General features: G+C 45.2%; 1 protein-coding gene across 4 annotated transcripts in view; it reads right to left on the bottom strand.

Annotated features, from left to right (window-relative positions):
* PRICKLE2 (prickle planar cell polarity protein 2) overlaps positions 1 to 23,379 on the bottom strand; it is a 325,226-nt gene that overhangs the window by 40,552 nt on the left and 261,295 nt on the right. For all 4 annotated transcript variants that reach the window (XM_055343591.1, XM_055343595.1, XM_055343594.1 and 1 more), the window contains 5 exons: positions 15,646 to 15,759; positions 12,353 to 12,490; positions 9,461 to 9,664; positions 6,197 to 6,383; positions 287 to 1,162 (listed from right to left, as the gene is read on the bottom strand). In XM_055343591.1, the coding sequence (XP_055199566.1) occupies positions 287 to 1,162; positions 6,197 to 6,383; positions 9,461 to 9,664; positions 12,353 to 12,490; positions 15,646 to 15,759 (1,519 nt within the window). The remainder of the gene's footprint in view (positions 1 to 286; positions 1,163 to 6,196; positions 6,384 to 9,460; positions 9,665 to 12,352; positions 12,491 to 15,645; positions 15,760 to 23,379) is intronic.

Below are 23,379 nucleotides of genomic sequence, written 5' to 3'. Positions count from 1 at the left end.
TCCAGACCCAGTTGGCTCCTCCCCCAACCCTGGCCTGTCTCTCTCTCTCCCCTTCCCTGGGAGCATGCACTGAATGTGTCATAGGCATCCTCAACCCTGTCTCAGGCCCTGCTTATAGGGAGTGCGATTCAAAGAGAGAAGCCATCTGAAATTGGGGTTCCCCTCCTAGACAACCTGTCGGAGGAAGGCACATGGCAGGAACAACATGAAAGTCCTGACAACCAGCATTAGGTCACCCAGAAATTATTACCTCTTGCTTTTTGCTTTCCAGGTGAACAGAACCTACCTGTGGCATTAGACAGGGCCAGTGATTCCATGGAGCCCGGAGGGGTCTGCTCGGTGGGCGTCATGTTCTCAGTATATTTCAGGGAACTGATCGGATGGCGGGTCCGACACTGCTGAGTGGATATGCCTCCTTCCTCCTCCTCTTCCTCCTCCTCATATTTGGGGACTGGGATGTTGCCTCGGGTTTCACTGAAGCTCTGACTGGACATATCGCTGTAGCTCTCCTGGGATCTCAACCTTCCTGGGTAATAGTCCTCTCGGCATTCCTTCATGAAGCTGCCACCGTGCCCCTTCATGGCCAGTGACGAGCTCCTTTTGGGGTTGCTGAAGTGCTTGCCCCACATGTCGGACTGGGCCCCAGCCCCCTGCCCTCCTGGACTGTAGGACGTTCTGATGTTGCACTGGCTGAGAAGCTGCAGAGGACTCTGGGACTGGTTCTGCTCCATCTTGTTCCCATAATGGTAGGGCTCATCCCGGCTCCTCCAAATGGGGTCCCGGTTGAGGCTGGGCGTCTGGCTGGACAAGCTGAGCAGGTCCATCTGCAGTGACAGGGGGTCCACGTCGGCCGACAGCCGGTTGGAACTCACCTGCAGCTGGCTGTGCTGGTTCAGCATGGGCTCCTCTGCCTTGCCCTTGTTCTTGCCGATTTTGGCACTGCGCCGGGACTCCTTGGCCCTGGCATTCTGGAAAGCTGAATCAGATGAGTCAGAGCCGTTGGGGTCCTCCCCGGCACTGCAGGCCCGCGAGCAGAATATCTGGCCCTGCTTTGGGAGGAATGGCCGCCCCAGGAGGGATTTCTTGCAGTGAGCACAGCAGAAACAGGTCTCGGTGGCATGCCAGTGTTGGCCGTCGTAGGTCATCTGACCCTGGTCAATCCCTGGGGACAGAAAAGACATGGAAGAGGCTGACAACTGCTTAGAGCCCTGTATTATGATGTGAAACACACAGCATCCTGGTTTGGCCCAGGATTCCAAACAGAACAGAATAAAATAACAATAAATCAATAATCAGGACCTCATATAAATGGTCCTCATGTCCTCTTATGAGAGCCCCCTTGTTCTACCACTCAGCTGCTTCTTAACTCATTTGCTCTGAGCAGAAAAAAAAAACTAGATCAAAATGGCCTGCCCATGAATCCTTCTGCCTGGGACAAAATCCTCCAGACAAAGTAACAATAATGATACTAACACAGGAGAAAACACTGCTTCGAGTGCTTCCTTTGCATATATGTAAAGTCATTTAGTTCCTTCACCATATAAGGTAGGTTTCTAATATTATTTCCAATTCTCAGATGAAAAAACAGAGGTTCAGGAGGGTTCAATAACTTGCCTAACTCAATACAACTAAGAATCACAGGTGAGATCTGTATTCGGAAGTCTGGCTCGTACCTGTCGAATCTGACATTTTCTCTTTCACTCTACTTGGGGATCCGCTCAAACACCAACTCCTTGGAGACGTCTTTCTGTACATCTGATAGCATACACTCCCCATTCTTCACCCTGACCTGCTGTACTTTTTTCACAGCATGAACACTGCTTGACATTGCTCCACTACACAGGTGCATCTGCTTATTAATTCTCTCCCCCACCAGAAGTGAAGCTCTAGGACAACAGAGTCATTAGTTTTCTGTGGCATGTCCAGGAACATGGCCTGATGCATCAGAGGGGCTCTTTATATATTGACTGGATGAACTGAATCCCATACCAGGATAGGCCATTCAGATGAAGAAATCACCGTAACAGTTCCGTGGAAAAGAAAAAAGTGGATTTCGACACTCAGTAAGGAAAAACTTGGGTGTGGTTCATCAAAGACACCCTCCATAAGCATGCACACCCTTTGTTTCATGTCGCCAGGGAAGGAAGAAACACATTTCCTCCCCATGCCAAGGCTGTCCTGGTTTGCATTATCTTGTTACACCTGCCCTGCAGGAACCACCCAGAGGCCCAAGTGCTCTTGCTTCTTGGCATCTCTTCCACCCCCTGCTGGTTGTAGGACTTCATCTTCCCGTGGGATGCCATCTTCTTGCCAGCTTTGGACCATGAGCTTTGGGCAGGCTTAAAGCCATGCCTGGGACCTAGCACTGGCCAGTAAAAAACTGTATCTTCCACCCTAGTGACTGCTTCAGAGGTTGGGTACATAGCTTGCACTAGACCAGTGGGAGAGTTCCCTGGGACAATTGCTAAGAGTGTGATGGAGGGAGGCTCTATTTTGACAGCAGTTACTAAATTGGCAGAATGGAAGTCTGTACACATTGGGGTCCCCCACCTGCGAGGAGAGCCTGTGGGGTGTTCAGTCTCATGCAATTACTGTAGGATGGAAGGGGACCTTTGCAAGACTCCTGATTTTTGATAATAAAAACCTTCTCAGAAAGGAAAGGAAGTACTAATGTAAATCTTCACCTTTAGTGGCCGACAGTCCTGAGCCTGGATTTTCCAGAAATAACTTTGAGAGACGTGTCTAGAGAGGTGGTCAGTAAGAAACAGGAAAGCGATCTCTACCCAGAAAAAGAGAAAGGCAAGAATAAAGGGCAAAAAGGCAAAGCAGTGGTCCTGGCCTCCTGTGCTCTCTGCCGCCTACCTTCAGGTCCCTGGAGCACTGGAAGAGAGAGGCACAGGGCCTTTCCTCCCCTCTGAGCTCCACCCCAAACTAAGAGGTCTCTGTTTTTATTTGAGAATCTGGCCCTAGGGAGTAAGAGGGGAGTTTTAGAGGGACAGGAGCAGCCATGAAGGCACTCCAAGGCAGAATGGCCACTGTGGGGATCTAGTCCCTTTCAACAGGGCATTCCCAGGAGGGGTGGGCACTGGCGGGGCAGGGCTGGAGACAGGACCCAGAGCCACCGCTCCATCCATGCTTTCTCCCCCGGCTTCTAGGAGTGAGCAGGGCAGGCCGCACATGGGGGCAGAGCCCTGCTGTGGTTAGGAGTGACGCTTCAGGAGTTCCTGAGGAGTCAGAGGAAACAAGGTTCCCATCCCATTCCAGCTGAAACCCATCTGCTGAGCTTCCAATCTTGGCTCTGCAGCTGTGTGACCCTAAGCAAGCGGCTTCATTTCTCTGTGCCTCAGTCTCCTCTGTAGGAGCCTGGAGATAATAATAGTTGTGACTTCACAGGGTTGTTGTGAGTTAATCTGCAGAGGGTAACATTGGGCCTGCATTTGCTAGCCATCCCCAGTGCTCTTCTTCTATTTTTGTTAGGTCCTAACGCCTAATGTTTCCCTCTCTGTACTGAGGGCCACGGCCTGGATGCGGTCCAAGAAAGGCTGGCTGGGTCTTCTCTGCCCTCCCCTGCGGCAGGCTGTGCTCACACCCTGGGCTGCCCTGCAACCCAAGCAGCTGCAGCCTCACCGGCTGGCTGTCAGAGGCACGCAGGAAGCCTAGTTCCCATATGGGCCCTTGCCAGCTGCTTTTCCCTGCTTCTGTGAGGACGTGCGCTCAGATGGGGCAGCAGGAGCCCAGTTCTGGGGACAGGGTCTTGCAGAAGGCTGGGCTGGGGTGAGCAGAGAGGAAGAAGGGGACAAAATGGCTCAGCAGGCAGTGCAACGTGGTCCCTGATAAACATCCCTGATGTCAGATAGTCCTCTGAACTAGTCCTGAACTCAAAACATCTGGAAAAGGGCTCTGCTGTTCCACATCTAAGTGTTCCTTTTTAATTCCCCCCTCTAAGCCCTGTAAGCCCTCCTCGGAGGGTGTGTGTGTCTACTGCTGCTCTAGCTTCAGTCTGTTTATAGGACTGTTTACTCTGCTGCGCGCAGGCAAAAGTACTGTTGCCCTAGCAACGGTTGCCTGATGCAGAGTCCACTCTGGGCGGCTGTATAAATATGCAATATTTGTATAATATGGTCAGAGCAAAGCACCAGGAGATGGTGGTATGCATGATATACACAGCACACCCTTTCACTGTTGCAGGAAAATTAGGTTTCACAGAAAAGTAGATTGAGGAGAAAAAAAATATCCGGGGCTGTATTTTAACTACAGCAATGATAATACTGCAGGACACGGAGGTCCCCTTTTCTGGTAAAAGATTGATGCCTTTTTATGGATTTAAGTGGGAGGAGGAGGGAACGCCAATCACAGTCTCGAATAGCTAGAAGGAGAAAGAGAAGAAAACAGAGGGGCCTTCTGAGGGAGGCATGCTGTGGTGACAGACATATTTTCTCTCTTCCAAGTTGGTGAGCAAAAATTCTAAGTGGTGGTTTCTGGAGAGGCTTTTAAGCCTCAATGGAAAGGAACAGAAGAAACAGCAACACCAGTGAGAAGGAGGTGTCATGGCTGCAGGTAAACTATCTGTGCACTCGGCACCTGCTGGCAGACCAGAATCCAGGGTGAGCAGCACTGGGTCTGAAAGCTTCACTGCTCTCGCCTGACACAGCCCATCCTGTCCTTCCTCACGTGGCCAGCCACCTGTCCACATCATCTCCCTGTCTCCTAACTCTTACCATCAGAGCAGGTCTGTTTCACCGTTTTGATCTTGTGAGAAATGAAAGCTGGTGGGCCCTTAGTTGAGGTATTAGGCAGTGAGAAGGTGAGGCCTTCAGAGGAAAGTGGATCTGCATATCACCCAGGCCCCCAGCAGGGAATACTGCTGGATAATACTGCTGCATAGCAATGGTGAACTCTGGGCCCATGGGGATCCCAGCTCAGAAAGGCCTCACAGAAGCAGGCCAGAGTCTGTGGGACAGACTTCCCAATGACAAACGACCACTGAACACCTAGTAGGTGCCTAGTCCGTAAAGCTGTGATTTTCATCGGCTCACAAAGCTCTCCACATTACTAGCTAGGTTTTCATTTGATTAATACCACTTCTGATGAAGCAAGGAGACAAAGTCACCTCTTTCTGTTCCTGATAAAATCTTTGAAGTGGGGCAAAATGGGCTCCCAGACTGATTATCTCCCCATCTCCCCTCTAGAGGTAAGAAGCTGGCAGCTTCTGAGCAGATTTCTTGGAAGAGCACAAGCCATAGCGAAGAGCAGGCTGCTGGTCTCACAGACGTTCATCCCCTGCCAACTCTTTCTTTTCCTTTTTAAAGGGTGGCTCATTCTCAAGGTGCCAGAACAGGCAAGTTGAATGAAGAAGCCACAGATGCAGCATGATTTGGAATAGCACTGAAGGGTTGAACAAATCGGTTATTTGTAAAAGGGAAATGATTTCCACCATCTCAGATCTGCTGCTTATTTGGGGAGTTGAGAGCTTATAAGCTATTTCAGGTTCTCTTGCTTTGTATTTGGCTGGGTCAGCTTTTGCTGATTTTTTTTTTTTTTTAAGACATGCTTGCCAGAAACCATTTGGTTTTCTTGACTACCTCTTCCTACCAAGAGGGCTATTTTGGTTCCTCCCTCCACTGATCCTCAAGTTTTCCAAGACGTGGAAGACATCTGCTTATATTTTCCCTCATAGTTTCCTTCTGAGACCTCTCCTTGTCCACTCAGTAGTGGGGCTGTATATCACATAACCCTATTTCGGGGTGGGAGGTGAGGGTTATGATGCAGGCAGACCAACCAAAATACCCTATTCTCTTTTTTTTTCCAGGATGCAACACATGACCAAACCAGGGATGATAAGATTCCTATTGGAAGGAACTGATTTAGATACCAGAACAGACATGGCCCCATTCCTTTTGAGAATGTGAGTGCTAAGATTATGTATAAGTGGGGAGTCCTCTTATTAGCCAGCATGTGAAGACAGCTTCCTTTTTAGCAATGGCAATAGAAGGCAAGCAGAGCTGACAAAAAAACCCTCAGACTTTGTCTAAACCCTTGAGTCATCCCTACCTGAAGCAAGAATACTCCTTGGCCTTTCCAGTAACAGGAGCCAAGAAATTCCCCTGTTGGCTTCAGCCAGTATGAGTTGGCCAAAGGGCTTCTAACTATATCAGACACTAAGTAGGACTGAGTCAAGCATCAAGCGCTGCCTCACCTATGTGTTGGGCACAGGTGTCGCAGTATTCTGCATACAAGGACTCGAAGCAGTGACAACAGTAGGGCCTTCCCTCTTTCATGATATAGCGCTGGCCACCAAGCACGGTCTCGCACTCAAAGCAGCAGAAGTGTTTCATGTGCCAGTGGCGTCCCTCGGCTTCTGTGCATTCATCTGCAAAGATGATCTGGAGATGGGGAAGCCAAATGATGAGTGGTTAAGACCCAGCCCTGAGAATGCACTCGAAAAGAAAACAGCTATAGGGGCCCCAAACTAGAAGGATAGGAAAGCAGGTCCTTCCCACCAATTATTAACAAAAATCTCTATGTCTATGAGTATTCCAGATCTATATCCGTTTACATATTATGATTTGCCCCAAGCACAATTAACCTCGGTTTTTGGCCCGGCCAGATATTAATTGAACTACATTTTAACAAAAGAAATAATCTACCCTGAAAAAGATAAAGCAAGACCAGAAACTGACAGCTCATGGGCACTTTGGAAACACATACAAGTTTTACTTGGCTGATGCACAATCTTTTTAAAAATAGGAAATGTCATATTAACACCTAGAATCCTGGTTTCTTTGTCGAAAACACAGTAGTTGAGAAGGATTGCTGCTGCTTCCAGATGAGTGGTGAGTTCTCCAATTTGGTCATATTTTTCACCACTCACTGTTGTCTTAAAATGAGTTACCTTCATGTACAAAACCTGCCTTGCCCTCAGAAGCACTTGTGTTTTGACCTCTAATATAGTCTTTAAAATTTCAAAGCACAGACTTCAAAGCTTACTACAAACTATAGTAATCAGGGCAGTGTGGTCCTGGTATAAAAACAGACGTATAGATCAATAGAAGAGAACTGAAAGTCCAGAAACAAACCCAAACATTTATGGCCTACTGATTATCAACAAAGATGCCAAGGACATTCAATGGGGAAACAACAGTCTTTTCAACAAATGTGGCTGGGACAGCTGGATAACCACATGCAAAAGAACGAATCTGAGCTGTACACAAAAATTAATTCAAAAGAGATCAGAGACCTAAAGAGCCAAATACTATAAAATGCTTAAAAGAAAACACAAATATAAATCTTCAGGACCTGGATTAAGCAATGGTTTCTTAGCTAGGACACCACAAATGTGAGCAACGAAAGAAAAAAAAAAAACAGATAAATTAAACTTCATCAGAATTAAAAACTTCAAAAGACATCAAGAAAGTGAAAATGTAACCACAAAGTGGGAGGAAAAAGTTGCAAAGCATGTATCAGATAAGGAGCTAATATCCAGAATATACTAGTAGCCCCACAATAAAAAGAAAAATCACCCAATTAAAAAAAAAAAAACAAAAACAGGCAAAGGGTTTGAATACACCATTCTCCAAAACAGAAGATACACAAAAAGCCAACAAACACATGAAAAGATACTCAATGTTATTACTCATTAGGACATACATATCAAAACCACAATGTGATATCACTTTGCACCAAGATGACTACAATGAAAAGTACAGTATTGAGGAGGATGTGGAGAAACTGGAAACTTCTTCAGAGAGAGTGGGAAATATAAAATGGTATAGCTTCTCTGAAAGAAAGTCTGCACTGCCTCAAAAGTTAAACACAGAATTGCCACATGACCCAACAATTCGCCTCCTACAGATAAACTCAAGAAAACTAAAAATATAAGTCCATGCAAAAACCTGCATATGAATGTTCATAGCAGCACTGATCATAATACTCAAAAAGTGGAAAGAACTTTAAATGTCTCTCACCTGACAAATGGCTCAACCAAATGGGATCTATACGCACAACTGAATATTATTCAGCCTTGGAAAGAATAACGTATTGATACACTATGACATATTAACTCCGAAAACCTTAGGCTAAATGAAAGCGGTCACACACAAAAGATCACACATTGTCTGATTCCACTTATGTAAAATGTCCAGAATATTTGAAAACATGCAGAGAAGAGATTAGTGGCTGCCAGGAAGGGGGAGAAGGGAAATGACTGCTAATAGATTCAAAGTTTCTTTTGGGGTAATGAAAATGTCCTGGGATTAGACAGCAGTGAGAGTTGCAAAACTGTGAATATACTAAAATCCACCAAATTGGACACCTAACAAAGGTGAGCCTTATGCTAGGTGAATTACGTCTCAATAAACAAAAATTTCAAAACACTCCAATCATCATGCTCTATCTGCCATTAGATAACATAAAGCATGAGGAGCCCTCCTTTCCAGAAGTAGAAACTGAGGCATGAAAGTAAAATGGCCACCTGAATTCAGGTGGACCTGAATTTATTTTCCCAAATACCCATCTAGAGGGTCTCTCTAGAAACATCGCCATTAGCATTAGAATACAAATTCCTTAAGGCTGGTCAACTTCTTCCTAGAAGAGCAAACCCCTCCAAGGCAGGCAGGAGTGGGCTATGGATGAAAAGGGGGAGTCCTGCTTCCAGAAGCCCACACTGCTGTTTGCAGAGGCAGGGGCAGACAATCAGAACTCTATTCTGTGCAGGAGGAAACCCCTATCCAAGATCTTTCCCAAATTATTCCCATAAAAGTGGTCAGGTTTAGAATATTCTCCTTTCTCCTCCAAACTTGAAAAAAAATTTTTTTATAGAAATATAAGCTCCAAACTTTTGAAGCCAAAGCAAGTTTTCTGTACTTGCAGCTTACAGATCATATCTGGATGTGCCCCTGGTGGGAGAAACACCAGGCACAGGCTTTATGTTCTACCCTACTGTCTGACCTGGAGTCGCAAATTCAAGTACCTCTCAGACCAGGGAGTATGCACCTACCTCCTCAATCCCCATCCAAACGCTTGTAAATTATGGGAACACTAAATAGTGCCATCAAATGTCTCTCTTCTCAAACCAGGTTTGTCCCATTGAAGCTTAGGATTTGGAACTATTTTAAGGCTTAAGTGCCCCACAGTTATTGATGATTGATTATTCCCTGGGACTCGGGCTGAAATCTCAAGCTGCACGAGGCCTTCCTTTGAGAGTTTGTAACTGCCCCAGTGCCAGAGACTCTCCTCAGCTACAGAAACTGCCTTCCTACCTGGATGCCCAGGACACTGGGACTTTTGGACATGCTAGCAACCGGGGATGGGTGGGGCTTCTCTTGCAAGGCTCTAATATAAGAAGGTGGAGTGGCCTATGGTTTTCTTCTGTGCAGGAAAGACAGCACAGGACCAAGTGTGGCCTCTGGCAGAAGTGAGGGGCTATGGGCCGCGCTGGGAGCCCCATGCAGTGTGCTCTGACCTCGTCGCAGGCTGCGCAGCGCGGCTTCAGGCACTCGGCGTGGTGCCTGCCACAGTATATCTTCCCATCTTGGTAGAAGTAGATCAAGTCCACCAGCAGCTCGTTGCAGACAGTGCATATGAAGCACGGTGGGTGCCAGCAAACACCGTGGCCGGCGCGCGACGCAAACACAGCGATGTCCCCGCCGTTAATCTGGCCTCCGCACTGCAAAGCAAACAGACATGTCAGTCCGCACTCTGGTCCCTTCTCTCAGGGCCACGCGCAAAGGCTCTAAGAACCCCACAGCCCCCTAAGAGTGGGTTACTGCACTCTTATTCTCAAGCTAGTCACCATGCCACCTGCTTTATGCACGTGGCCGTGCAGGGTTCGCTTGCCTTCCTTCCCACACCCCTTCCTTGCGAATAAGACCAAGATGAAGTACTGGGAAAATCAGGCATGACAAGTTGGGAAAGAAAGAAAAGCTCCTTTGGCACAATGACACACAGGAGCTCTGCAGCCGGAGGCAAGCTGACAAGTGGGGAAGGTGTCTGTATCTCCTAGGAGCTCCCAACTCCATTCGGAGGCACAGCCAAGTTGAATGCCACAAGCAGTAGGTTTCAGGGGTGGGGGTACAAGAGGGGGACAGGGAGTGGAGCAGGGAGTGGGTTCATAAAAGTACTTTAATGATTTCTCCAAAGCCTTTCAGGCATGCTTTCAATCTGTTTTATCTAACATCTATTTATCTAGTCTTTTTTATTCTATTTATTTTTTTAGTCTATTTTATTTTATTCTATTTTATTTTTAGTCTATTTATTTTTTTATTTTTTTAAAGATGTTTATTTATTCAGGAGAGACAGAGAGGCAGAGACACAGGCAGAGGGAGAAGCAGGCTCCCTGTGGGGAGCCCAACGTAGGACTCCATCCCAGGACCCTGGGATCGCGACCTGAACCGAAACCGAAGGCAGATGCTCAACCGCTGAGCTACACAAGCATCCCTGTTTACCTAGTCTTGACTGCAAACACACCAGGTCTAAGGCCACACTAGGGAAAGGACTTCTTCCTCCCACCTCTCCTATCTTCTCGCTTCTGTTCCAAAAAGATACAAGGCAGTATCTCTGATATCCCATGTTATGGCTGAGGTTGGGCTTTGGAGGGAGGAGTAAAGTGTGAGCTGGGAGGTCCAGGGAAAGGCTCTCTGCTGACCATGGCATCGGCCTTGACCTTCAGGGGCTGAGGGTCTAGTTCCTTGGCCCTGTGTGAGTGGCTGGCTCTGGGGACAATGTCTGCAGCGTAGAAAAGATACTTCCAAAACTTTCCCATGTCATGGCCATCATGTGGGATTAAACATTTCATAGGAAATGAAGTAAAGGTCTCATGCAACAGTCTCGGGGAGCTCATCTGTGGTAGTGACCAGACAGAAGAAAGACACTGTTACAGAAATTACTACCCTTGCCTTTTAGACTGTTAGTAGACCTGGGATAATGTACAGCGCTAAAACGTAAACTGAGGCATATTAAAATTTGCAAGAGTTTACTTGGTAAGGAGGGCTCTACCTATCTGGAGTGAGCAGAGAGGTTCTTACAGAGAAGATGGGGATGCAAAGCCGGGACATTATTTAACTGGCTGTAGCTTAAGCAGTTGCCTTATTTGAGAAAGGCTAGTTGCCTATTGTCTTCAGTGTCATTTTTCTCAATACTAAGACATTGCCTTTGGCTTGGTTTTGGTTTGCTTAAGTAGCTATGAAGATATCAGAGACACCACAGTGTAACGGCCTCCTTGCTTAGTTCCTTTAACAATACAGGATCCCATATAATCCTCACCTTAGTTCCATGACGTAGACATTTATCACCTGCATTTTGCAGATGACAAAATGGAGGGGAAATAACATGGTCAAGGTCATCTGGCAGAAACAGGAGTTAAACTTTACTGCCTTGGTGCTCTTGTCACTATTCTGCACAACTTTTGATACTTGCTCACGAAATGATGCCCAACTTTCCTTTTTCCTTAGGAGAGTCGAGCTGGGCTGGTCCCAGGAGACCCATCTCAGAGTGTTAGAATTCCTGATTTAAGGACACTGAATCTTACATCTTTATTTTAAAAACTGCTATTAGCATTTCTTTAAAGGTTTGTTTCTTTATTTTAGAAAGAAGAGAGTATGCTGGGAAGAGGGACAGTGGCGGAGGGAGAGAGGAACTTAAGCAGATTCCACACTAAGCAGGGAGCATGACACAGGGCTTGATCTCACAACCCGAGATCATGATCTGATCTGAAACCAAGGGTTGGATGCTTAACTGACTGGACCACCCAGGTGCCTCATATTTTTCAAAGATTTATCTATTTGTTTATTTGGGTGGGGAAGGAGGGAGGTATGGCAAAGGGAAAAGGAGGAAGAATCCTCAAGCACACTCCTGCTGAGTGTAGAGCCGGATGCAGGGCTCCATCCCAAGACCCTGAGATGACGACCTGGGCTGAAACCAAGAATCAGCTGTCCAACCCACTGAACTACCCAGGAGCCCCTCTCCTTTTCTCTATTCCCCCAAATCTCACATCTTAACTGCTGACCACTTGCATCTCAAGGGTGAGTATCGAGAGTGAAGACTCCACTGCCAACTCTCTGGTGCTGTGGCTGCCCTGTTAAGTAGCTTCTCCATTCCACCCACCTGAACCTTCTCATCCCATCCTTCTGAAATCTCCAAAGAGGGCCACCGAATGGCACCCACTCCCCTCAGGTAGGATCTCACTACCCTTAAAAGGGTAAAATGAGCCTTCAAATCTTTTGTTCACCAATGTATCCCCAAGAGCTAGAACTGTGCCCGGCCCATAGTAGGCACTCACTACAACACCTATTGAATGAACAAATGTGTAAGAGGATGCCAGAGCCATCCCTCCCCCTTCCCTGGAATCCATTCTCACCTGTTCACAGATAGCCCCTGTCATCGTGACTGGGAAGGGCCTGACATTCCCTCGACCCAAGTTTTCACGTTTTCTCTGGTTGCTGAAGAGCTTTAGCTCCCTCTTCTCTTCCTCATCCAGGGAGTTGCAATATCGAACCTGAACAGACACAGAGGTGAGTCACGGAGGATGTTGCCCTTGCTCCGTGGGATTTCTGAAGGCCATGCCAGAGTTTTCTCCTTAAGCATGCTCCTATTCAGCTTTACAGCACTGCCCTGCACTGTCCCACCAGCAGGCTCGGGGCTGGTCAAAGTGAGTCTCTACTGAGATGGTTGATGGCCAGAAGAACTTACCAAAGGCTCCAAAGTCCAGAGCCCAAGTCACGAGAAGGCTAAAGATTCTGTAATTGTCCCTCATCCTTACTGCCCTGTTCTACTATCCCATTAAGATCCACATCATGTAGGGCAGCTCTGGTGCTAGTCAAGATCTGGGGCTTTTTCCTACTTTAAAAATGATGTGGATCTTCAAATGGATTGTGGGGTCCTAATATATTCACCTCCATGTGTTCATGTCAGTGATCCTTGACACCAAAGGATGGCTCCAGGCCAGCGAGCCAGAACAGCTGTCAGAGGGCTCAAAGTTTCTGTCCTCCCACCTCATTTTGGGAAAATGGGGAACCAAAGTCTTGAGGTGGAGGGGTTGGTCCAGAGGTATGTGTGCTGTTTCCCTGAAGTCCCTGCATGTTTATCTGTGTGCAGGAGGGAAGGGCTGCCCACTGGCTAATCCATCAACTTTCGTAAGATCTTTTCCTTCTTGTTCAACACAAAAACTCACAGAGTTAAGGGAGGGACACTATAGACACTCAAATCCAGCATTTCCCAGTCTCTCCTCTTATTAACACATACCACGGAAAGTCTACCGTAGTCTTACACTATTATGTACTTAATACTGTCTTTAAATTGGTCTCACTTTTTAAAACCTGAATACATTTACTAAAAAGAAAGTATATTATGACTATAAATTAAAAGTCAGTATCACCTACAAAACCCAGAACGTGACCATAAAGCGAAACAGTGTGAGAACAAAATCATGTTGTTAGATTTTAGCTACTTCTGCTCAAGGGAGATCCTGAAATGGAGATGATTCTTAATGTGGTTACTGAAAAGTGGAGACTGGTGTCAAAAAACTGCTAGCCCAAACTGAAATCCAACCCCCCACCCCCACCCCCTGGGGCTTATTCAACCACTCAATCCTCAAGGAATGAAGCACAATTTATTTATTTTTTTTCATAAATTTATTTTTTATTGGTGTTCAATTTGCTAACATATAGAATACCACCCAGTACTCAATTTAAAAGGGAGTGATTCTCTCATTACTTGGCTCACTTTCACTTATGGCCGTGTCTAGGTACCACCCAAAGTTCTGTGTCTGCCACACTTTGGGAAACGTGGATCTAATCCCACATTCTGTCTACTTTTGAATAATCTGAACTGCGGAAAGTTAGGTGAAATGTTCAGATGGTTGTATGACAGTTAGTGGGAAACTTTTGGACCAAGACTGTTGCATTGCATCCTAGCTGGAAAAGCAGTGCAGCTGTCTGTGTCTCAGTTGTTTCATCTGGGTGAAAGAGCAAATGATCAGATATTGACTTTAGAATCACTCTTTTTCCTCAAAAGGGCCATGTCAAGTGGGCAGAATCTGCCCATTGGGTCACATGTAAGGAATTCTCACCAACAGGAAGAAGAAGTTTGAATGGTCTCTTTTCATAAAACCACATTTAACTGTAAATAGAATAAGTCATTAAAAGCAGAGAACAGATCACCTTGCTCTATCAAGTAAAAAAGTGTTAAAAGTTCTTGTGTTGATGTCCCTGCGAGCACCGCTGTGACCTGACTAGCCCAGAATATATGGTTACAGCACTGACATTTTATGGATGTGCTTTTAAAGAAAGGCACTCCCCTCTTGCTTGTAAAAACCCGCATTTTCACTTCCAAATTAGTTAGCTGAGCATCGGGTTACAGTGCTTGCTCTCAGCTTTAAAGGAGAAAACATTGTTTGTATTTGTTTTATGAAGTCAGAAATGGGCGACAGGAAATTGTGGTTCTCTTTCTAGGGACTTGCTTTAGTTTCAGTAAAGCTTTTGCTTCACTTACTCAAATTTATCTTTGAAGCTTTTGAATTATCCCTTTTGATCTGAATATGGGAAGATAAAAACTAAAATAGTACCTACTCATTTCCCCAGAGAGCCCAGCTTGTGGGTGGGAGCAGTGGGTAGAAAGCTGGGGTCCAGGCTCTCTAAAGGGGTTTATTTCTCCTTTCAATTTAAAATTGTTTAAAATGCAATCAGTTAGGTGGACAATTGAATTCTAGAGGATGACTAATTTTAAAAGACAGATACTTAAAAATTAATTTCTAGTTTAAAACCTAGGTCCCTCAAGCTGGATGATCTTTTAAAAATGTATTCATGGATTTCCCTTCATGAGCAATTTGACTTCAAAGATAAGAAATGCCTACTTATTATAGTGCCTTGTATCCAGGTTCAGGAAAAAAGGACAGCCTGTAAGCCATCCTTCCACAAATGGTGACCCTGCAAAGTTGGCCTTTATTTTTTATTTTATTTATTTATTTTTTAAAAATTTTATTTATTCATGAGAGAGAGAGAGAGAGGCAGAGACACAGGCAGAGGGAGAAGCAGGCTCCATGCAGGGAGCCCGACGTGGGACTCGATCCCAGGACTCTGGGATCACCCCCTGAGCTGAAGGCAAACACTCAACCACTGAGCCACCCAGGCGTCCCCAAAGTTGGCCTTTAAACGACAAAAACACAGACATTCAGAGCTGTAAATTTGGACATGTGATTTCTACTTCAGCATAACGTGGAAAACTTACACACTTATTTAACAATGAAACAATGCTGAGAATTCCAGAGAATCCCACCGTTTTTGCAGGGCTTGAACTGGCCCAGGGAATTGCAATCAGTTAAGGGACTCCACCCACCAGCACGTTCTTCTTCAACTAGGGAAAAACCTGGGCTTGAGCTTTTAACTTTTATTGCTCCCTGGATACCCCAGAACAGCTAGTAGTGCCAGGCATAGAGGTGAATCCAGTCCATAATGAGATCTGCTTTTCAGTAACACTCTCCAGAAAGTGTTGGGTAGTTTCTTTTGGCTCTAATTAAGGAAGCAAAAATCTAAAATGAATGGCCAGAGATTTTCTTTGGAGATCTCACTGACCACAGCATTCTGAGTTTGAAGAAGGTAACAATTCACAGAACCTTCGAAGAAATGGCTTCATAAAGTCCCACTAGCTCCTTACCTCATTGTCATGTGGCGGCAGCTGATGTAGTAGCTGCTTGATTCGTAGTTTCTCTCCAGGACTGTTGACATAAGGAACCTTCTCTTCTGGAAGACAGCTGTAGTACTGGTGAACCTGAAGGATGGAAAGCACATGGATTGCTTGCCCATTCGTCAAACCACTTGCCCATTCCCAGCCCCCCTAGGAAGACGATTCCGGCAGCAGGACACAGTGTACTTCCCCGCTGTTTCCACCCTTCTGAAGCTCAAGGGCATATGCATTTCTCACTACAAGCAGCCAAATTCATTTTTGAATAAAGAGTGGGGCAAATCACCCATATCCCGGGGCTTTCCCCCTCATGTAAGGGAAAAAACAAAGCCAGCAAACTCTCCTAGAAAAAGAGAATTCAGCAAATAGGTGGGTGGACCCAAGGTAGGGCTTTGTCGGCAGGCTCCCCCCCAGAGAGAGCAAGCAACTTTACCATTTTGTCTGTGTCTCTGGCATGCAGGCACGCACCGTGCCTCCCTAGCCAAAGGGATGTGTCAGTGCCTGCCTCGCACTGGGGTCAGAGCCAGGCTTTGGCACTCGGTGAGCTGCTGGGTCCCTCAGCCTCCACCTACGTTAAAAGCCCTCTAGGTTTTGAGCGCTTTGGAAGGGCAGGTAGCATTTCACATTTGTCAGAAGAGAGAGTCACCACATCTGGGATACCGAGTATGTAATTAAAACTTGCCATTAATGTATTTTTGCACATTCTAAAATGCTCCCATTGACAGCTGTTAGGATATATTCTCACACTTTCTGGGGTTCATTCAACTCTAACAAAGATTTGGGAAAGCAACTAATTTTGCCTGAGAAAAGAAAATAGACATTCTACTATCCGGCTGGATGCAAAACTAGGGTCAGGAAAAACTGGCCAAAACAGAAGGAACGCTATTATCCAGGAGAGGTGCGCGCACATGCACACACACACACACACACAAATCCCACAAGCTCAGATGACATCATGGAAAATTCTTTTCAGCTATCTCTTAGCATCATGACCAGCTCTTGCGAAACAAGACATTGATTCAACAAGACATAGAAGACAGAAGACTTGTGGCTCTAAATTCATCAAATTTGTTCCACTCCACAAACTTGGGCTAATTCCCTTGAGTTTAGGAAGCCCTGGACATGTTTTGGGAATGCTGGAGCACAGAGCTACAAAAGCTTGGTCTACTCTGATCTCCAGAAACTAAATCATAACTTTTAAAAGGGGAGGGGAGGGAAACGCTTTGCAATGACAAGGCCTTAAAACTATGTGAAAGCCACCTTTATTTTCGTAACAAATGACTGTAACCATTCACCATCGTGTGCATATTACTGTCTTAGGCAAAGCCCAGAGGCAACCATAAACAGACTGCTTGTCTTAGACTAGCTGGCTTTCTCAAGACAGGGCCCTCAACCCCTCCCTAGAGGCACCTGGCAGGAAGCCACATTCTGGGATGGGAAGGAAGGGCTCCAGGTTTTGAAAGCAGCCCACAGGTTACCAGCACTCTCTCCCATAAGAAATGAAAGCCCAGATCCCGAGTTCGTTTGGGATTAGATGCTGGCCATGGACCCATCAGAGACTGGCCCACCATTTTGTACTCAGAGGAATCCTGTGCATCGTATACACGATAGCAGGTAAGTGCAGGCAGAAAGCAGAGGCCTGTGTCTTGGGGAATGGGCCTCACCTCCCAAGCTGAGAGATGGCTTGTAGCAAAGCCTCGGTGCAATGTCCCTTTGTCCTTCTCACAACACCCACTCCACTGACAGAACCTCAGGGACAGATGCTAATAAGAAGAGAAATCACTGCAGATGCTTGATAGTAGACTCCAATTTGAACACGATGGACCCTCCCCTGCGTTGCCCCACATGACTCACACACCCCTCTTCACTGCCCAGAGCACAGGCATCCCTGAGAGTCCCAGTGACTCAGCACCTTGAGCCAAGCCTTTGCTGACACCGGCCACAGCTGAGCCTGGTTGGAATCTTCCTTGTCTCTTCTGCAGCTTGGCCAGCTCCTCCTGAACCCCAGTTCTTGGCTCTGTCACTTCCCATCTCTGTGTTGCTGAGCGAGTTCCATAACCTCTCAGAATCCTCATTGTGGCAATTAAATCAGAGTGAAGTCTAAGCACTTGGCCCTCAATGACAATCAAAAACATGAACACATAGCAGTGAGTCTATTGTCTGGCCCATATGTTCCCAAGGGAACAATCCAGATTTTCCTGGCCTCCCCTCCATTTTGAGAAATAGAGCAATACTGTTAGGTTGCAGAGTGAGATCAAGCCTGGAGGGCCCCAACAGCCTTTGTCTGAGAAAGAAGGCGGCAAGGAAAAAAAAAAGTTATTTAAGCTAGTTTGATTTTAGAGGGAAAAAAAAAAGGCAGATTCTTATAAAGATGTGGGCGTTCTCTTGAGAAACCCAGCAGTACAGTGGGGCCTCATGAGGAAATGGGACCTGCTGCTGGAAGGTGATTGGTAAGGGATTCTTATCTCTCTATGCCCAGTGTCCTCTCATCTCTGCCCTAATCTTCTTCCTCTGCAGACCTGTTCCTTAGCTTCTCAGAGCTTAAGGTTTCCCTTAGCACCTGAACTTACACAACTTCACGTTGTGTCCATCCTAGACTGACTCACTTGGCTCAGTTTTGAAGTTGCCAGAGAAAGCCCCTGCTTACCCCATCTCAGGCAAGGTCCGCACCTGCTGAGTGGATTGTAGAAGTCCCACCCTGTTTTGAGACTGGCGATAAAGGAGTCCCAACATGTCAGGACTGGGTGAAAGCAGAGGCGACTGTGACTGGAGACCTCCAGGGACGGTGAGCTAAATAAATACCCTGGCACGCTGAAGTCCATCCTAAAGACTTAGAATTCTTATGTCAACAGAGGCAGTGGCTACTCTTCAAGAACATAACTCCATCCTTCCTGCCTGGGTCATCTTGTGTTGCCTTTTATAACTCAAGCCAACTGATCAATGCCGCAGAAAACACGTCCTTTCTACTACCAGCATTCCATAATTTCTTGAATATAGAATGTACTAAAAATAACTCCTCAGGAGGCAGTCCACAGTATGGTGGATGACTTAAAAACTTACCTACTGAAACGCACCATTATTAAACCAAATCAGCTGAGATTAACTAACAACCTCCCAAATCATCCCCGTGTCACGTGGTTGGTGATCCAGCTTGCTCTGAGGAAGGGGAATGAGTTGGTTCTTCACCACTTGCATTGGTCCTTCCACCCCTTGGTTTCTGTGTCTCCTCCTGTCTTCCCTCCTCCTTGAGGAGTCCAAGCTCTTCCTTGAGCAAAGGGATGAGAATGATGGGGAAACTCCCCTTTTGAATTCCCAGTCTGGCTCTGGCTAAACACAGAACTGCTGCATGTAAAATTCCTCTGGCGTTCTCCAAAATAAAACTACTGTGTAGCCCAAAACAAACAGTCAGCAAACCAACGGTAAGGGAAAAATATTTAGTATACTTTCTGGCACTACGGAAATTAAATTTGGCACCACCCCTGAAAATCCTGCAGATTGCTCATTTTCATCCAGCCATGTTTCTCTTAATTTTCACAAGCAAATAATCAAATCCAATAGAATTTTGTCAATGATGACCATTACCAGCCTATTACCTGGTACAGTATTAACTTTTTCCTCCTGTGTATGAGTATCATTCTCCAAAAGCAGAACTATGGAATATGCTAGAAACTTTGTTCTATTTACTCATTACTCAGGTAGAAGTGCCCTGTGATACTGCCTTGGGTCGAGCTGTATGAGGCCCATTTCCCCCAAACAAAAGCATTTTGAACACAATCAACTGGCTCAGGAAAATGAGATAGCTGAAGGCCTTTATTTATGGTGTCACTCCCCACAGCGAGGTTTGGCAAGAACTTCAGTCTGTGTCACATGGATTGTAAGAACTTTAGTCAGTGTGCAAATAAAATCTACAAAGCAAGGCCTCACCCAGTTTGAAAGACTGGGTTTGTTAGAAGGAACTGCACATTTGACAGCATTTCGGCCTGGGGAGAGATGGAAGACGGCGGGGTTGGGGTGTGGGGAGTCAAATGACTCCCTGTCAGAGAGAAAAGTGTGCTAATTAAAAAAAAAAAGTGTGAAGTGCTTAATTGAGAGCAGTGGTTCTCAAATTTTAGCTTGCATTAGAACCACATGGAGGGCTTATTAAGACACATTTCTAATTCCGCAGGACTGCATGCGGTAGGGCCCGATGGTTCGAATTTGTAACGCCTTCTCAGGGGATGCCCCTGCTGGTGGTCCAGGGAGCATATTTTGAGGGCTTTAGAGTCATCCAACTGCTGTCCCTCCACAGCCAACCCTGTGAGGTTGCCGGGTAAATGATGGTATGTCTATGCTCTCCAGGAGACCCAGGAGGCCTAGAAAAGGGGAAGGAACTTGTTTGATCTCACTCAATTTTGCAAGGGTCTCTTGCCACACCTACATGTATGGCTAAGAAGGCAGATTCCACCAACTGTGGCAAGGATAAGTACTAAGGGCAAAGTATTACTGGGTGGAACATTTTCCATATCAAAAGCATCCCTGTTTTCTTCAGAGTAGGAACCCAACAAAAGAGTTCTACTTTCTTGATCTCAGGTTCAATGTCCTTCACCCTCTACATGAAGGAAGGAATCAATGAATGTATTTACTGAGCAGCTCTTATGCCAGAAGTGTTTTTATATACAGTATCTCATGAACCCTCCCCATACACTGGAGTTTGGTACATGGTACTCATTAGACTGAGCATCACACAGCTAAAATGTGGGAGAGCCGTTTTTGGACTTGGCTTCCTCATCCTCTCCTTTTGTTTTTCGTGGATTCTTGGCCTTCTTTATCAAGAGAAAAAGAGACTGGCAGATGGATGAAAAGGAACTAAAAACCAGATATAGTAGATTCCCAGTATTATGACTGACCACATAAATGATGAACACGTTTTCCTTTGGTGTTCTTCAGAAAATAACCAACATATGGTCTGAAAGGAACTGGCAGTAGGTAAAAAAAAAAAAAAATGAGGTACTCCAAATGGAACTGTCTTTCCACACAATACCATGCAATGATGGTATAAGGGAGTTATGGCAGATGTGGCTGCCTACACTCATCTATTTTCCTTTCCTTCCTTAATAAGAACACCAAAATCCTACTTACAGCATCAGTGTGCCCAGCTTAGAATAATATGTTTATACCTCCCTAGTAGCTACGAGTGGCCATGCAAATAAATTTTGGCCAATGACACATACCATGTGACTCCTGGGAGAGTTCTTTTAAAGGAGGCTGAGAAGTTGGCAAAGGCTGTTTTTTTGTTTGGTTTGGTTTGTTTTTTTTCCCATTTCCCTTCTTACTGTTTCCTGTCTGGAATATAAAAACAATGGCTGGAGCTTCAGCAGCCATCTTGTACCCTGAAGTTCTTTATTATAACATGTAGCACCATACCAGCTCTGGACTGTCTATCTCTGAACTTCTTTTACCAATGAGAGAAATAAATGATTTCTTATTTACAATCTCAGTTACTAGGAACTGAATGCAATTCCTAAATGATACAGCAATGGTTTTCAAATGTTAACACACTGCAGAATCATTGGATGTCTTCAATAAGTATTATCTCCTTTTTCATTCTTCTCAGTCTAAAAAAAAAGCCCAGAATTCTATATTTTTAATAAATACCTCACACCATACCAGGAAAAACACTGGTTTAAGAGGAAGGCAAACATGACTCCATAAGGTGAAGGTAAAAACTCCTTAAGTGTAATCTCTGATGTGGGATGACACATTTGAAAGGCTTTCTAAAAGCCCTCTTAACCCAGAGACTAACTAGAAGATTGGACCTTTATTTCACACTCTCCCTCTCCTGCAGTTTGAGAAGCTTGGAATCTCAGTTAATCTACCTTAATTCAGGAAGGCAATATCTAGAATATGCCTGAGGTCTCAGAAGGCAGGTACTATAAAAAAGGGAAATATGCTGCCTGAATTTGTGGCACGTGGTGGTTTTTATGAAAAGTGCACACTAGTTCCAAAATGGAGACCTAGAGAACAATTGGGGAGCATTACAGCTATAAGCAAGTGGTGACAGGCTGCTTTTAAGGACCCATTTGTTCACTGTGTCCCCACTTGCCAGAATTTCATTACCCAAGCAAGAGGAGAAAAGTGGTGTTAAGTGGCATCTAAGAGGTAAGATTGTACCAAGTTTGGCTTCTTTCCTTTTCTCCTGGAGACCCACATTATAATTTTAAATGGTTTACTCAGGAAGTAATGTAGGAAAATAACAGCAGTCTAATACCTAATGCCTAAACAATGCCTCCATCATGCTTTAGCTCCCATAGGATTAGGATGAAAAATCAGAAATAAAAGCTCATACGGGGTATTTTCAAAGAATATTTCAGAGGGCTTTTTTTTTTTTTTTTTTTTTGCTTTTACCCAATGTCTGATTCAACATTAAATCATGTGGACATAGGTTTAAAACATACCCAGAATCCAGTCATTTTTCCACACATCTCTAGGACCATTTAGCCATGACTGGTTATTGCCATGGCTGCTTCTGGATCCCGGCTTTCACCTTTTGTTCCCCTGAAGGTGATACTCTATTCAGCAGCAAGAACAACCCTATTTGAATATTAACCAAGTCATGTCACTTCTCAAAACCTTTCATGACTTCCCATTCCCCTCTGCTTCAAATGCAAAGTCTTTAGTGAAAGATCAGGATCATGCCTCCTTAACCCTTGGCTGATCATATTACTTACGATATTCCTGTGGTTCAGTTCTACTCCCAATAGCCTCCTTGCTGTTCCTCTTACCTCAGGGCCTTTGTACTAGCCATTCTCTTTGCCAGGCACATTCTTCTCCCCACATACTTACATGATGCCCATCCTCACTTTCTCCAGTCTTTGCCCAAAGGACACCTCATCAGAGAGGTCTTCCCTATCAGAGAGGCCTACCTTAATAAATCAGCTACCTTCACCTCTTACTCTCGAGACCAGTGCTTCTCAAATGGGTCTAATGTTGACCCGCGGAGGTTATTTAGGAATGTCTGGAGACATTTTTGATTGTCACAACTGGGGTGAGTGCATGTATATGTGCAAACATGTGTGCTATTGGCATATAGCACACATGTTTGGTTGAGGATGGGGATGCTGCTAAATTTTCTATGATGTATAAGATAATTTCTACAGTAAAGAATAGTCCGACTCAAAATGTCAGTAGCATTGAAACTGGTAAACACTTAATCTGCTTTTCTTCAAAGAATTTACCAGTGGCTGATGCATAATCTACTAATTCATTATCTCTCTCTCCCCTCTAGAATGTGATTACCTGGTATTTTATTCACTATATAGCTCCAGATGAGTATCATACCTAGCAGGTGCTCAACACACGTTTGCTGAGTGAATGCATGCTGTGTTCAAATCTCACCTTACTGCCTCTTTGGTTTATCAAAGGATTTGGACAGATACATGGAGCAAGAGAAGTGAGGTTTCTGGAGGAACCAGAGTCAAACTCACAGAGCTTCCCTTTCATCCCATCAAAGCACCTACTTTGTCACTGAAGGTTCCTGGTGTAGGGGGATAGAGGAGCAGCTAGAAAGATGAATGGGATACCTGACAAGGGACTGTTTCTTTTCTTTCTTTCTTTTCTTTTCTTTCTTTCTTTCTTTCTTTCTTTCTTTCTTTCTTTCTTTCTTTCTTTCTTTCTTTCTTTTTTTTTTAAAGATTTTATTTATTTATTCCTGAGAGACACAGAGAGACA

This window comes from Nyctereutes procyonoides, unplaced genomic scaffold (genome assembly GCF_905146905.1).
Source record: "Nyctereutes procyonoides isolate TBG_1078 unplaced genomic scaffold, NYPRO_anot_genome, whole genome shotgun sequence".
NCBI lineage: Eukaryota > Metazoa > Chordata > Mammalia > Carnivora > Canidae > Nyctereutes > Nyctereutes procyonoides.
Note: the sequence above shows the minus strand (reverse complement) of the source record. Positions and strands in the feature narration are given on the sequence as shown.